We start from the raw sequence: 15070 nt of genomic DNA, 5'->3' as shown, positions 1-15070 counted from the left end.
CAAATTCTCGTGTCAACTGGTAAGGAACTTGGCAACGACCAGACGGTTGGCGCGCCCCATGCGACCGCCATGCTCGTCCCCAGTAGACCCCACGCTCCGCCGCCAAACTGCGGCACCAGGGGCGATCACTTATGCGCTCAGACAGCTCCACTCTCTGAGACCCGCACCACCGATTGATGCGCAATTCCTGCCACTCCGGAGTTCAGTGACGATGCCCTTGCTGGGCGAGGTCGTGCAGCTACTGCATGCCAAGTGCTGCCACACGCACGCGACATGCGCCAGGCGCCTTGCCGCCGAACAGGGCCCCAGTCCCCGGACCCCAGCAGGCCTGTAATGTAGTGCACCGCAATTCTGCTATTTGCGTCTCTGTCGGAACCGTATGCTTTGGCCATTCAAGTCCGCGGTAGCTGGTATGGGCGGCACTACATCGCTCCGTTGCATGCACATGACCGCCGGCGTGTGTGCACATGAGACTGCGCCGACGATTCTGGCACAACACCGCACAACACGTACCGCACCTGATATAGTGATATCAATGCAATCCCGCACCTAACGCGCCCTTCGTCGTCGCCCAGCAAGGGCTTCCTTAACGAATTCCATTTGTGAACTCCGTTAATGAACTCCGGAGTGGCAGGACGACACACTACCAAACTGCGCTCTTACTCGTGCGTGGTTGCGTATGCTTGGTCGGAATGCATGAGCGCCTGCCCCATGCCGCTATGTACACGCACGTCTGCACAGATGCTAGGCTGAGCCCAGCAGATCCCTGGCATCTCCTACGCGCAGGAGTCATACATCAGAAAGCACGACCACCTCCAGCCGTGATGATGCGGGAGGAGGTTGCATGGCAACACCTGGCTGGTTGCCAGTGCACGCTCATAGAACATTACTGCTGCCAAAATGTTGTGCTTGGACACAGATCTTTGTTGAGTTCATTGCCGGCCGCCGCGGGCCCTGCGCATGTAGGCGTCCCGGCTGAAGGCGTCCGTGAATGCGGACAGCAGGATGGCGGCGGCCGCGTGCGCCAGCCCGGAGCCCAGCGCGGGCCGCCAGCGGCAGCCCAAGCTGTAGAATTCGTATAGCGTTGCGGGGACAAATCTTATCAGCTCCAGCCGTGCTTGCAGGTACGGAGACATCTGCGCGCGGACGATAGGGCGCAGAAGCGGCGGGCGGCAACAGCAGGTACGGTCAGCACTGGTGGCTTCGCCAAACATATCCCGTACGTGTACACGAGAGCGGCCATACAACGCAACGCTATCTGTGGTGCCACCTTCAAACTTGCAACCGCGCACCTGTAGTGTGAGCGGCTCGAACAGGCAGTAGACCAGGCAGTGAAACTTGCACCGCCGGTTGTTCTCCAACCACCACGCCGGCAGCCCCAGCAGCGGCGCCGGCCAGCGCGGTAGCGGCAGTGTCATCGCCAGCAGTACCGCGGCGTCCAGGCCCGCGCGCAGCAGCAGGAAGGTGTTGCGCCGCCGCTGGTGCAGCCGCGTGCAGGCCGCCAGCGCGATGCCCAGCATGCCTGCTCCCAGGAAGAGACACTGCCCAATGACCTCGAGCTGGCTTCCTGTCAGGCCGCCGCAGCGGCCTTCCAGGTACGGCCGCGGGCAGCCGCCGCCGGCAGCGGCGCACAGCTCGAGCCCCGCGGCTGGGGGCTGCGCCGGTCCGGTTACTGCCGTGTGCTGCGTCGCCGTTGCGGCACTGCCCCTCGCGGTCGCCGTGCATGTCCGCAGCAGCGACAGCATCCTGAACACGGTCACGATAACGAGCGCCATACGGTCCAGGGCGCGACAGCCCGCGGCCTTGTGCTCCTGGTAAGCCGCCTCTGTCCGGCTCGGTCTAGCTGCGGACCAGCCCGGAGACTGCTGCTGTGGACGACCTGGGGTGCCGGAATCGGCGGTCGACGGGCCGGGGAAACCAAACGCCAGAACTCGCAGCCACCAGATCACCAGCTGTGTTGACAGGCGGCCGCCAGGCTGGCCGGGTAGCGCCAGGGGCACCGCAGCGGCTTTTCTCTCCTGCGGTGTGCCTCCTGACGCAGCTGGTGCCGCCGTCGCTGTAGAGACCAGCTTCGTCGCAGCCCCTGAGCAACAGCCTGAGTCGGAACGTGAGGGGCGGCTGGCTGGACTGGGCACAGCGCTGGAGCCGCCGACTCCGTTGGTGTCTGTGCCGCGGGCTGCGGCTGCGGCTACGGCGACAGTGCCCGCCGCAGCAGACATGTGGGCAGCCCGAGGCGGCGAGGCTTGCGTAGCACCGGAGCCCTCCACTGCAGCGGCGACTGCGGTAATGAGCGGTGGGCCTACTACAACAGCCGGCAACATGTTCGCAACCGCCGCCCGCAAAGGGTTTACCCCGCCACTCATTGCTGCCTCCGAGCCGCCCTCCTCCTGCGCGTCCTCTCCCGGCAGCAGCAGTTGCACGCCTGCCCGCTGCAGCGCCGCCAGCGCTTCACACCGGCAGCCCGCCATGCGCTGTGCCGCCAGGAAGCGCAACAGGTCACCAAACGCCATCGCCGCTAATTCCGTGATGGCAGCCTCATCGGCGTCAGCGCCACTGGCGGCAAAGCTCTGAGGCAGCTGCAGCAGCGCCCCAAAATCCAGGACCAGACTGGTCAGGCCGCTGTGCTGCAGCGCCGCGGCAGCACCCGACAGCCCCTCTCCAGCGCTGTGGCTGCTGCCTCCCTCAGCCTCCACAGCCGCGCCTGCTACAGCCGTGGTGGTCAGCTGATGCAGCTGTGTCACTGCCGCGGCTCCCAGCACCTGCCCATGCAGCTGCTGCAGCTCCGCCGCCGCCTCAGACCCCACCACCAGCAGCGGCACGACCGCGAGTGGTGCGGTGCTGTCGGGGCCGCCACTCATGCTACTGCGGGCACTGGAGGTGCCGGCCGCGTTAGCAGATGAGGAGAAGGCGGCCGAGAAATTAAAAGCGGAGTAGTCGTTTGTAGAGGTTGACGCGCGTGCAAAGGCGTCTGCTGCAGTGCCGCAGGCGGAGGAGGCCAGGGAGGAGGCCGCCGGGAATGCGGTCGTGCCCTCGGCCCCATGCTCTGCTGCCAGCCATGTTGGTCGAATGGTGGTGGTGGTGACGTCAGCAAAGTGATTCTCCTCGGCCGATGGTGCATCGTCATGTCCTAAGGGTGGCAGCACGTGCAGCATGCGCAGCCCGCCGGCCCCCATGCGTGCACGCGGAGGCACGGGCAGCCTACAAGCAGGGGAGTGAAGAGCAGGGATTGACGTCATACATGAGCACAGACACCACAACCAGAAGAAACAGCAATACACCATGCACATCTAGCCCAATACTTGCAGCCCTATCCACACGCACCTGACGTAAGCCGACACAGTAGATTTCTCCACGCCGCCTGAATCGCCGCCCGCCAGTGGCTGTTGCAGCAGCCGCAGCGGCAGCTCCACATCCATGTAGGCTACAGCCGCCGCCGCGCCTGCGCCGTCTCCTCCGGGCTCCGGTGCTGCCGGTACCGCTGCTGGTCCAGCTAGCACGCAGCGCACAGAGCGCAGGCCACGAGCCGAGCCCGCCGGCAGCTGCAGCAGCACCACCACCGCCTCGTCACCCTCACCAGCTGCCCCGCCCACCTCAGCACCTGCTGCCGCATCGCCGGGTGCAGCTGTCAACAGCGGCAGCGCGGGCGGCCAGCAGAAGGCTGGCGCGGCGGTTGAGGCAGCCGTGACGGAAGGGCCATTACTGGCGCTGGCGGCGGAGACGCCGGTAGCTGCTGGCATCTGCTCCACCTTCGCCTCGATGTGCGCCAGCAGCTGTTGCACGGCTGCAGCTGCGGCCGCAGCCATCGCCCGCTCCTCATCGCCGGCGCCCCCCTCTGCCGTCACCGCAGCCGATGCGCCGGCTGCAGCCTTGCGCACCTGACCAGCCGCGGCTGCGCCGGACAGCTGCTCTGGCTGAAGCCGCACGTGGTGAACAGACCGGTGTAGGGAGGAACCCCCGCCTTGAGCCTCCTGCCCCACAGACTGCCCACCAGGCCCTTCCTCTTCCGCCCCCGCCGTCACGAAGTGCACCACCATCAGCAGCTGCACGCAGCCCTCCACACACACCGCCGACAGGCAGCGCAGCGGCACGGCCGCAGGCGCCGCTGCCTGCAGCCGCCGCTGAGCTTGTGTAGCATTGTGTGTGTTAAGAGCGGCTTCTGTGCAGCGCAGCACAAGGGCTGACGCCTGCTCGAATGACAGCAAATCCCTAGAGCTGCTCTCAACGGCACTCCTGGCAAGGCTGCTGGAGCCGGAGCCAGAGCCGCGGTGCCGAATGGGCACCTTGATGCTTACCAGGGCGCTGCGACTGCGGCTCAGAAGCCCGTTAGCCATGGTGTGGGACCGGTACAGCACTGAACGGGGGGCGTCCGCGGAAGCGTGTGCTGTCGGGACCGGGGCGCAAGCCCCTGCTGGCTGCAAGCCAGACGGCACTGCCAAAGGACTGCCGGGAAGAGGCAGCCGCCTGGGCAGGTCGAGGATGCTGCGGTGACCGGCCCAGCGGCTGAGCCCATCGAGGGCGGGCGTTGGAGCGCGGCATGCGGCGGTGGCAGCAACGAACTGGCCGAGCGAGTCTCCTGAGGCTGAGGCTGAGGCTGAGGTGTAGGCGGAGGGCGAGGGCGAAGTTGCGCGGCTGCTGCTCATGCACTCGCCGCCTGCTGCCCCGCCCGTCGCGCAGGTGGGGCTCGACCGTCCGCTGCCGCTAACCTCCTCGCCAGCAACCTGGCTTTCCACACACGATCGGAAACTGGGGTCATTCGCTGCGCCGCCACCCTCGCCGCCTCCGCCGGCAGTAGCACGCGCACAGCTGCGCAAGTACTCGCGGTAAGCGGGCCGCAGCACCCGCGCCTCCCGGACGCGGCAGAGGACGTAGGGCAGAACGGCGATGACCACAAATGAAAGCAGCGACTGGACCGCAAGCCTCAGGATGTCTGTGCCGCCGCCTGCGTCACTGCCGGGCGGCGGCATGCGGCGGTCGGTCATCGGCAGTGCGGCCGCCATCAGCAGCCACAGCAGCGGCCCCGTGACCAGCTGAGCGGAGGCGGGCACCCGAAACACGGTGGCACTCTTCCAGCCTGGAGGGAGGGCAACAGACAGGCCGACAGCTCAGGCACGTGCACGGTGGGCGGATAGGTGTACGGTAGCGGGGCGGTGCCCTGTCACGTGCAAGGCAAGCACCCAGCACCCAGCTCCCTTCACCCACGCCACCGTTAACATGCTGTATGTCGGCCAGTCCCGCCGCTTACCCATGTACACAGCCCCCATGCGTCGGCGCCCGGCTGCGTAGTAGGCCGCTGCCGTCAAGGCCGCAGACGGCGCGGCCCACAGCGACCAGTGCACGCCTAGCAGCATGGCGACACCCACGCCGGCCATCAGCGCGTGTCGGCAGCGCTCGTACAGCGCGGGGGCCAGCAGCGCAATCAGCACCACCGCCAGATGGGTCCAGGTGTAGAGCAGTCCGCCTGCGGTGCCGTGCGTAAGGAGGAGGTCGGCAGCATGCGGTGCCAGCCCGCCTGCTTAAGGATGGCTGTAGCCTGTAGGCCAGGGCCTCACGACGCCGCAGAGGGCCCACCCATGGCCTGCGCACCCCTATGCTACTATACAGGACTGCCCAAGTCCGCACGCCACACTCACCATAGTCCCACATCCGCAGCCGCAGCACTGGGTCCAGCACCGCGCCCGAGCTCAGCGACCACAGCAGCTTGGACCACAGCCCGCCGCCGCACGGGTAGGCGCTGCCGGCGCTGCTGCTGGCCGCGGCCGCGCCCTCGCCGCAGTAAAGCGCCCCGCCGAGGCGAGCGGCGTGGAGCCAGCTCATAAACAGGGCCTCGACTGTGATTATCGCGATGTCCGCTCTGCGCGTTCGCCGCGCGAACCAGCGGCTAAAAGTCAGCGGCTGCTGCTGCAGCGGCCGCTGTTGGTCCGCATCGCATTCCGCAGCAGCCTGAGGCGGCAGCGCGCCGTGTACCAGCTCGGCAGGCCGCTCCCAGCCTTGCCGCGAGGGCGCCGAGGGCGCGCCCTGCGCTGGTGGGTCGGTCGGAATATGCCACCGACCCGAACTTGGTCCTGCCGCCGCGACTTCCATTGCAAGTCGGCTGTGCGAGCCTGTAGCTACTCGCCTCGTAACATGGGCTCGCAGCCGCTTGGGCCCGAAGTTGGTGCCGCGCTAGTGCTCGGCAGGCCAAAGGGCGTCTCGCCTGCTTCCTCTTATACCGGTAATACCGCTTGATGAACACGCTTGGTACTATGTGCGAATTGCAACACACTTGGGCTTCACCAAGGGAGAGTCATAGATGGCGAAAGGGTTTTGCGCGGGAAACGAAACCCTGTCTGACATAAGCGCGATGACACGAACGATCGACGTTTGCCAACCGCCTCGGGATGACGCCGATGGAGCACAATCAGCTTACAGCCGACACTGGGTAGTTGCAACAACTCATGCTTTCACTGCAAGAGCAGAACCTCACGTTACATGCTGTGCGCGTTCTGCACACAAGAAAGCGCTTGCCATGCCTGCTATGACCAGTGCCACCAGTCCAGCCCCGCACTGTGTCTGTTTAGTGCGTTCCAAGTACCAAGAAACAGTGTTGCACTTTAGGTCATGATGGTGTCAGTGATCACTCCTCCCAACCAAGCCCTCCGGAGCTTTGGAACCCATGCACACCTCAAGCCTGATCAATGTCTCCATGCGCAGTGTCACGATGTTCATGAACCCTCTTGACGCCAGCCTGCGGTCACACACCTATGCACACAAGCTTGATCACACGCACACACGCACACGGCTACTAACCTAGCAAACGCGGCGCCGCCGCTCATGCCGTCCGGCCCGCGAGGCGCCGCCGCCGCACCACCAGCACTATCACCAGCGCCACCGTCATGGCAGCCATTAGGGCGTTCTCACTCGCCAGCAGCCCCGGCGGCGGCGGCGGCGCGCCACCGCCGCCTTCGCTGCTGCTGCCGTCGCTACTCCCGCCGCTGCTGCCAGCTCCTAGCCAGCGACGCGCAGTGCCCACCGCCTCCGCCGCCAGCTCCGCCACCTCGCCGCGCTCCACGCGCCGCCAGGCGTACCTGGCACTGGCGGCCACGCCGTCTAGGAAGCGGCCCCACAGGGCCACGATGCCGCTCTCCAACCCCGCCCTGCCGCCAGTCCCTCCCACCCCGTCTCCCGCCTCCGCTCCCTCCCCCTCCCCACCCGCCCCAGCGCCCTCTCCTGCGCCCACGCCGCCAGCTCCCTGCTCGGGCGCGGCCACCAGCAGCTTCTGCAGCGCCCCCGCCGCCTTGCCGGCAGCTGCGCCCAGCTTCTCCATCAGCGGCGACTGCCGCGCCCAGGCCATCGCCGCCTCGTGGCCACGCTCAAGACTGTTGTAGAGGCGCGCGGTGGCGTGCGGCCCCAGCGCCGGCGCCAGCCAGCCGTCCAGCCGCATGCCGGCCAGCGCCAGCAGCGGCGCCATGGCGCGGGTGGAGCGGATGCCCGCGACCTCGAAGGAGCTGTGCGGGCGTGCGGGTGATAGGGTTAGGTTGGGTTGGGTTGGGGAGGGGAGGGGAGAGCAGGGGCGCACGTCAGCAGGGCCTAGGCTTGGAAGGACAGGGCAAGACCGGGGGAAGGAGACAGGACCCGGGGCAGGGGCAGGACAGGGCACACACAGCTGGGACAAGCACTAGACACCGGCGGAGACTTACCGCAGCCACAGGAGGCGTGCAAAGGTGGCGTTCTCGGGCGTGCCCAGCCCGTGGTAGGTGGCCCAGCCCAGGTAGAAGAGGCCCTCGGCGTCGCCCGCCGCCGCCGCCGCGCGGTACCAGGCCACCGCCTCGGCGGCCGTGGTCACGCCCAGCACCACCCGACCCGTGGGCAGCGGCCCCGGCTCAACCAGGGGCGGCGGCGGCGGCGCGTCGTACATGGACTTGGGCACACGCGAGGTGCCATTGGCGACGGTGACGTTCTGGGTGGCGTCGGCTGCGTTGGGCGTCGGAGCCGCGTTGGCGGCGGCGCCCACGGCGGCGCCGGCACCGGCGGAGGCGTCGGTGGCGGCTGCGCCGCCCGCACCCTCGGCGGCGGTGCCTGCAGCTGTAGCACTGGCGTCAGTCGAGCCGGCTGCCGCGGCACCGTCTGCAGCAGTGCCGTCGGTAGCAGCAGCGCCACCCGCAGAAGCAGCAGCGCCGTCTGCAGCAGCGCCGTCGGCAACACCAGCAGCGCCGCCCGCAGCGCCGGCGTCAGCGGCTGCCGCCGCCGCGGAGCCAGATGCGCTGTTGTCTGCACTGCTGGGTGAGGTCGAGTCCGTGGCCGCGGTAGCGTCCTGCTGGGCCAACGAGGCGGCCACATCGGCAACAGGCTGGCCGGCGGCAGCCTCCTGGGCGACGCCCTGGACCTCTGAGCCCACAGCGGCAGCCGCCTCCGTGGCTTCAGCTGGTTTGTGCTCGCTGCTCTCTGTCTGCAATTGCTCTGCTTTCGCCTGCTCCTCCTTCGCCTGCTCCTCCTTCGCCGGCTCCTCCTTAGCTGGCTCCTCCTTCGCCTGCTCCTCCTTTGCTTGCTCCTCCTTCACCGGCTCCTCCTTAGCTGGCTCCTCTTTGGCTGGCTCCTTCTCCGCCTCCCTCGCCGGCGGAGGCGGCGGCGGCGTCCAGGGCGGCGCGGCGGCCAGGATCATGTGGCCCAGCTCCACCATGCTGGGGCTGTGCCCCTGACGGGCGGCCCTGACAGGAGAAGAAACGGCAAAAACTTACTCGCCTGCACACGGCCTTGCACAATCGCAAGCACAGTGTCGACCCTTCCTTTCCAAACTCGCACTGTTGGGGCGCCCGATCGTCAACACAAGATAAGCGATGACAAAAGTACGAGAAGCCCAGGTTAAGCAGCAGCCCACCTGTGAAAGAACTTGGCGGCAATCACGTCCGCGTCGGGGCCGTTGTACCCGGCGCGCCGCCGTAGCAGCCACGCCGCGTTGGCCGCGCCGGTGGTGCTGCCCTGCTCCGCCACCAGCACATACGACACCAGCGCTCCCCACGTGTCGCCTGCACCACAGAACACCTTGCAATATTAGCTCGATCCACTCATCCGCGCTTCAGCCCGTCCTCAGGCGCAGCCCTGCACTTTGCAGATGCCAAACCCCGGGCCCCCATCCCTAACTCCATCCGCGTCTCTGCCGTCCCTCCCCGTCCCGTTCCGCCGACCCACCCTTGTCCAGGAGCTTGACGGCGGCGGTGAGCTGGTCGCCCCAGGCGGAGCGGTCGGTGAAGAAGGCGCGCATGTACTTGAGCGCCGCCGTGCAGTTGGGCTCCACGCCCGCGCCCGCCTCGTGCGCCAGCGCCAGCATGTACGGCGCCCGCCAGTGGCCGTGCTCGAAGGCGCGCTTGAAGTACTCAATGGCTGTGGCGGGAAAGACAGGGATGAAGCTAATCAGCGCGACCCGCTCCTGGTAACCACGCAATCTGTAGCATTCACTCAACAACGCCCGCCCACCCCGCCAGATAGATTGCTCGAATCATCAGTATGCCATGAATGAGGTTGCGCACGCGACGCGACGCCGTCACCCACCCAGCGACTGGTTGACGGGCGTGCCGGCGCCGTGGTAGTGCATGGTGGCCAGGTTGTAGAGCGAGTCGCTGTTGTTGAGCGCCGCACCGCGCTCGAACGCCTCGCGCGCGGCGGTCAGGTTGGCTTGCATGCCCTGCAGGCGCGGTGGAGGAGCAGTTGTGAGCACACACGCGTCACACGCCGGCACAGGTGGCCTCGTTGACCGGCTGCAGGGGCAGCAAGCAGGCCTCCACACCCTGGATATTCGACATAGCACCAGCGGCCAATGGCAGTCCGGGCCTCGCGAAACCATCGCCGCACCTGGCCGTTCCAGGCCAGCACGCCCAGGCCGTTGTGCGCTGACGACAGCCCCTTGGCCGCCGCCTGCTCGAACTGCTCCTTGGCGGCTGTGTAGTTCTGGGGCACGAACAGGCCCTGCACGTGCACACATGCGCGGTGACTACTCAGTGATGTGCATACGGTGCGGTGCTCGTGCGCCAGGCCGCAATATCGGATCATCACCAAAGCCATATCGCACGCAATCACCGTTTCGGGTGCTGCCATCAAGCTACTCTTTAGTTCGCACGGCTGAGGCGACATAGGCAAGCCCGGGACCGCATCCGTCATGACTTAGGGCCTCGCAAGCACCGCCGCGCCGCGCACCCGCAGGTACATGTAGCCGATGTTGAAGATGGCGTAGGGGTCGCCCTGCGCCGCGGCGGCCTGGAAGTCGTGGAAGGCGCCCTCCGGGTCCGCCTCCATGCCGCGGCCCACCAGCCGCCGGTAGGCCATGCGCCGCTGGGCGTCGGGGTTGCCGCTGTTGGCGGGGCGGGGCGGGGCGGGGCGCATAGGGAGGGAAGAAAGGCACCGATGGGCACACGCGCTGTCATGCGGCATGCCGCCAGACCCCAGCGGCGAGGAGCCGGGCTGCTTGCAGGTGCACAGTTCCACACGCATAGAGCAGTTCCAGGACACACTTACACAGCTGCTTTAGAGCTGCCATGAAACTGCTGCCCGCCCCCCCCCGTTTTCGTTGGTTATCGTTTAGTTTGGGCTGGTATTTACACACACCCCCCGGGCAGCGGCACTCTCACCGCATGGCCATGTCCTCCTCCAGGCTGATGACGTCGGCGCCGTTCTCAGCGTCCTCCGCCGCCACATAGCCGCCGTCCGCGTGCCGCTCACGCAGCGACACGGGCATCAGCGGCGCGGCGTACCTGCACCCGGATGCAGCGTCGCGCGCGCCTCAGTCACACGACGTATACCCGTGCGTCACCACGCCTGGCACCACGCGCCCGCCCCTTGCCCTGGTGCTTCGCAACCCGTGCACACACCCATCCGCACCCACACCCCTACACCCACCTCTGCTCCTTCTCCACCTCCGACAGCAGGTACATGGCCGCCACCTTGGCGAACTGCATGCCGCGCGGGCAGCTGGCGGGCGCCCCCACACCCTGCGGCGCAGCGCACACCGTGTGTTGACACATGGCGACATGAGGACGGCTGAAATTAAGCGCCTCACATCTCAGGGGCTGCCGGCAGTACAGCTGCTGCCGCCCGCTCTCCTGTCTTTACCATACCTGTGCATGGCGGTCAGCCAGCGCCATTAGCGCCTCCAGACTGCCAGCCCGCGCCGCCTGATGAAGGCCGACCATGGTGGCCAGCGGGTCGCGAGGCGCCAGGCCCGTGCCTGCGCCGGCGCCAGGGGTCTGCTCGGCTGCCTGGGTGTTTCCTGCAGCGCCCGCCTCGCCCGCCTGCCCCTCAGCGCCGCTCGCCGCAGCTGCGGGCTGCTCCTCTTGATGCGGGTCCTGCGGCAGCAGCCCGGCATCCCGCAGCGCCGCCAGCTGGAAGGTGGCGGTGGCGGCCTTGAACAGGCCTAGCGGGCAAGGGTGTGAACATAAGTCAGCAAAGAGCTCAGCAGCTGCGTAATATGATAGAACAGTCAGGGCTAGACGACATGCAATGCCGAACATGCTTTTTGGGAACGTGAAGCATGGCGATGAGGCTATGTTTATCTGTGCGTATCGTGCACCAAGCGCCCGCGCCTCACCGTTGATGCGGTTGGTGGCCACCTCGTTGGCCAGCGACCGCGGCGGCCGCGTGGGCAGCGGGATGGGCGCCTCGGAAACGGCACTTTCGGCGCCCTCGCCGCCCACAGGCTGGGGAGGCGGTGGCGCTGGCCACGGCGCACGCGTCTGCGCGCAATACAGCAACAAAGGGAAAGAATGAGCTTCCCCTTCTGCCAGACCTCGCCGGAACATGAGGGCACAACTACTGTGGCGATGAAGCTCTCATAGTAGCAAAGCAGTGTCGTGAGCCCATCCCCCACTCTGCACCATGGCTAGCAGCTCACCACTGGCTCGTTGGGGAGCGCCTTCTGCACCAGCGCGTCCACCTCACGCAGTCGCGCCGCGCCGTCACGCGTGTTGCGCGCCGTGGGCTCCGCGTACAGCAGCTTCTGGGCACTCTTGACCCTGCAGGCCACAGGCGCACGATGACGCCAAGAAAGCGACGGACATAAGAAAAGGCGGATTTGGCACCGTCAATGCATACTGTGTCACTGGAGCAAACACGGCTCTGGCGCTTGCTCCCTAGTCCAGCTGTCGATAACCCCTCATGCCGTGATGCTAAGCAACCTACATCTTTTGGACATCCTCCGGCTTCAGGTCGCCCAGCGCCGAATTGATGCGAAACTCCAGATGGGCGTGCGTGGCTGGCAGCGGCGGCCGCTGCGGCTGGTCCCCCGACACAGAGTCAGCCACGGCCTCCGCGTTGCCAGCGACCGCGTTGCCGGCGTCTGCACCGCCGGCGTCCACAGCGCTGGCATCCGAGGTGCTGTGCCCCGCAGCCGCCGCCTGGTCGACCAGCGCCGACGCCTCCGCATCCGTGGCATGCGCCGGCTGCTGCTCCTGCCCCTGCTCCTGCGCCAGCTCTTGCGCCTGCGCCTGCTCCTGCTCCTGCTGCAGCATCTGGTGAATCTGCCGCGCGTGCTCGTGCGGGTGCCCGTCCACCTGCACCGGCTCGCTGCCTGCATGCTGCTGCATCTGCTCATGCTGGTGCTGCTGGTGGGGCTGCACCTGCTGAGCTTCGCCAGCGGCAACGCCACCAGCCGCACCCCAGCCGTTCCCGCCATGCCCGCCCGCGGGCACGCCCTCCTGACCGCCTTGCTGATGCTGGTACTGCTGGCCTTCGACGCCCCACTCCTGGGTCTGCGGCACAGCATGTGCGTCAGCAACGTCCGCGTCATGAGCAGCGTCCTGTTGCTGCTCCTCGTACTGGTACTGCTCCTGGTGCTGGCCTGCGTAATCCCAGTGCTGCTGGGTCTGCGGCTCAGCATAATACTCTCCTGCAGCTGCCTCTTGGTTGTATGCCTCAAAATGCTGCTGTTGCTGCTGCCCCTGCTGTTCCACAGCAACCCCCTGCCCGTGCTCCTGCTGTTGCTGCTGCAGGTACAGGTCGCGCATTTGCTGCTCCTCAAACTGCCGCTGATACTCTGCCGCCTGCTCTGCACGCAGGGCCTCCTGAAAGTCAGCATCATAGTCCCCACTGCCAGCTGCCGGGACATCCGTGTACCCCGCGCCAGGCTCCTCCTGCCAAGCCCCAGCGCCCTCGTGCTCGGCTGCGTCGTGCTGACTGCCTGGCCAGTCCGTTGCTGCGGCGTCCGCGTGCTGATGATGCGAGGCGACCTCAAACTCGTACATCGTCGCTGACTCGGCGGCAAGGTGCGAGTCCGCCTGCAGCTGCTGTATCTCCTGCTCGTACATGCGAAGCTCATCTGGGTCGGGCTGGAAGATCTGCTCCTCCCCGGCCACGTAGGTGGACCCGTCGAACGGCTCGCCCGGCGGCTGGTCGTACAGCGCATACGGGTCTTCCTGCAGCTCGTACTGAGCCGCCGCGTACGGGTCATGTTGCTGCTGCTGCTGCTGTTGCTGCTGTTGCTGCTGTTGCTGCTCTTCATATTGCGCGTAGGGGTCTTGCTGTTCTAATTGCTCATACTGCGTGTACGGGTCCTGCAGCTGTTGCTGCTGCTGCTGCTCCAGCCGCTGCTCCGCCTGGAGCTGCTCCTGCTCATACATTAGCAGCTCCTCGGGGTCCGGGTAGAACACCTCTTCCGAGCCCGAGGTGTACACCTCATCGGCTTGAGCAGCCGCATAATGGCCGCCGCTCAGCTGCTCCGCAGCATCGCTATGGTGTTGATGCGGGTACTGCTGTTGCTGCTCCGCCTGCTGCAGCTCCTGCAGCTCCTGCTCATACCGTTGGAGCTCCTCCGGGTCAGGGTAGTAGAGCTGCTCCTCCACCGCCATGGCTGCTTCCAGATCCTCGCCAGCATACGCGAAGTCCTGCATGCTGGCGTAAGCGGCGGCGTACCTCAAGTCATCCGCGTACGTGTCGGCTGCCGCCGCATCGTGGGCCCCATGTGGGTCAGCGGCCTCCGGCTGGGCTCCATGTGGGTCGGGCACACCAGCGTAGCCTTGGCCGCCCGCCTGCAGCGCAACATGAGGTATAAGCGTGACTACGTGTGCGGGTGACTTGCGCCCTACAACTGGTGACGGGTTGTTTGGTGCTCAGCATCACGTACGCTACCCAAATCGTGTCCATGCAGACCCAACAGCACAGGGACCTTGGTGAACCCTCGTGCATGTGCGCGCGGCCTTGGCACACAGCCCGCCTGGTCCTCCGCGCAACACGCGCAGACACAAATGAAGCTTCAACAGCTCGCCAGTAAATCTCACCTGGTATTGCCCAGGCGCCCCCGCAGATGCTTCGGCGCTACATGCACCATCAACACAAGTCTGCCACTGGTGCGGCTCGCCCGTTGCTGCTCCTGGCACAGCCTCGTGAGCGCGCCAGCCCTCTCCCGCCGCCTGGAATGTCACACACCCATAAATAATGGTAGCAAGCTGTTAAAGACTATATGTAACTCGTCTGCATTAAACCCAGTCACGTGTTGTGCGGGACGGGGGTGTCCGGGGAGCGAAGGGGACACTCTGTCGCTTCACGCCCGCCTTTGGCGACACGCCCACCAAGCAACGCATATGTGCCCGTGCGCCTCACCTGACCGTCAAGATGTCCTGGTTGCCCCTCTGCGCCTTGCCCTGAGACGACACAGTGTGGGAGATGGGAGAAAGGTCGAGTGCAGCATGCCGAAGTCAGTTTTCGCCAGCCTGGCAAGGCACCAGCGCCCAGAACCGTAGCAAACATACCTCTTGCTGGCGCGAGCAGGGCAAAGCTGCAGAGAAGCAACAAGCTCCAGAGACGGTGTCTCATACTGTCGATAAGACAGGCATTCCGGCGAAAGACGCGAAGCGAATAATTTAAAATCACGAGTAGGCTCCCAGCAACGCCAAGGACAGATAAATAAGCGTGGGTCGCGAGTTGGCCAAAGTTCGGCCGGTGGTCACGAGGTTCTATCAAACAAGGTTCAGCGACGTGCTATCTATAAATTTGCTATAAGAGGCTGGCTGTGACGCGGGAGGACAAGGTTCGAGAGTCAAGCGGCGGTTGGACCCCATGTCGAGCAACACCCAAAAGTCGACGCCACCAATGTTTCTATATTGCGATCTGT

At 66.1% G+C, this 15070-nt stretch overlaps 2 protein-coding genes across 2 annotated transcripts; both read right to left on the bottom strand.

Annotated features, from left to right (window-relative positions):
- Positions 1 to 29: 29 nt before the first annotated feature.
- Positions 30 to 6281, bottom strand: CHLRE_01g026350v5 (uncharacterized protein). Its single transcript, XM_043058564.1, has 5 exons — positions 5631 to 6281; positions 5243 to 5458; positions 3322 to 5071; positions 1293 to 3198; positions 30 to 1136 (listed from the first exon to the last, which is right to left on the bottom strand). Exons 1-5 carry the CDS (start codon positions 6079 to 6081, stop codon positions 933 to 935), a joined length of 4527 nt encoding a protein of 1508 aa, XP_042928478.1. The 5' UTR covers positions 6082 to 6281; the 3' UTR covers positions 30 to 932.
- A 109-nt stretch (positions 6282 to 6390) lies between these two features.
- On the bottom strand, positions 6391 to 14961 carry CHLRE_01g026300v5 (uncharacterized protein). Its single transcript, XM_043058563.1, has 16 exons — positions 14709 to 14961; positions 14560 to 14600; positions 14238 to 14369; positions 12145 to 13988; positions 11858 to 11978; positions 11555 to 11699; positions 11085 to 11380; positions 10867 to 10958; positions 10599 to 10721; positions 10168 to 10321; positions 9826 to 9939; positions 9526 to 9658; positions 9166 to 9357; positions 8855 to 9002; positions 7677 to 8684; positions 6391 to 7484 (listed from the first exon to the last, which is right to left on the bottom strand). The coding sequence occupies exons 4-16, from the start codon at positions 13848 to 13850 to the stop codon at positions 6809 to 6811; spliced, it is 4908 nt and encodes a 1635-aa protein (XP_042928477.1). The 5' UTR covers positions 13851 to 13988; positions 14238 to 14369; positions 14560 to 14600; positions 14709 to 14961; the 3' UTR covers positions 6391 to 6808.
- Positions 14962 to 15070: the final 109 nt, after the last annotated feature.

Source organism: Chlamydomonas reinhardtii, chromosome 1, assembly GCF_000002595.2.
Source record: "Chlamydomonas reinhardtii strain CC-503 cw92 mt+ chromosome 1, whole genome shotgun sequence".
In the NCBI taxonomy this organism is placed as follows: Eukaryota; Viridiplantae; Chlorophyta; class Chlorophyceae; order Chlamydomonadales; family Chlamydomonadaceae; genus Chlamydomonas; species Chlamydomonas reinhardtii.
The sequence above is the reverse complement of the archived record's forward strand: the minus strand, read 5'-3'. Positions and strand labels throughout refer to the sequence as shown.

Bases quoted from the DNA above. Each gene is read 5' to 3' on its own strand.
- CHLRE_01g026350v5 (XM_043058564.1), bottom strand. From the start codon at position 6,081: ATGGAAGTCGCGGCGGCAGGACCAAGTTCGGGTCGGTGGCATATTCCG. The intron at 5,072-5,242 runs GTAAGCGGCGGG...CCCTCCCTCCAG, and splicing joins CATGGGGGCTGTGTACATGG to GCTGGAAGAGTGCCACCGTG. The intron at 3,199-3,321 runs GTGCGTGTGGAT...CCCTGCTTGTAG, and splicing joins ACTGTGTCGGCTTACGTCAG to GCTGCCCGTGCCTCCGCGTG.
- CHLRE_01g026300v5 (XM_043058563.1), bottom strand. From the start codon at position 13,850: ATGCAGGACTTCGCGTATGCTGGCGAGGATCTGGAAGCAGCCATGGCG. The intron at 10,322-10,598 runs GTGAGAGTGCCG...CCCCGCCAACAG, and splicing joins GAGGAGGACATGGCCATGCG to CGGCAACCCCGACGCCCAGC. The intron at 9,003-9,165 runs GTGGGTCGGCGG...TCTGTGGTGCAG, and splicing joins CGTCAAGCTCCTGGACAAGG to GCGACACGTGGGGAGCGCTG.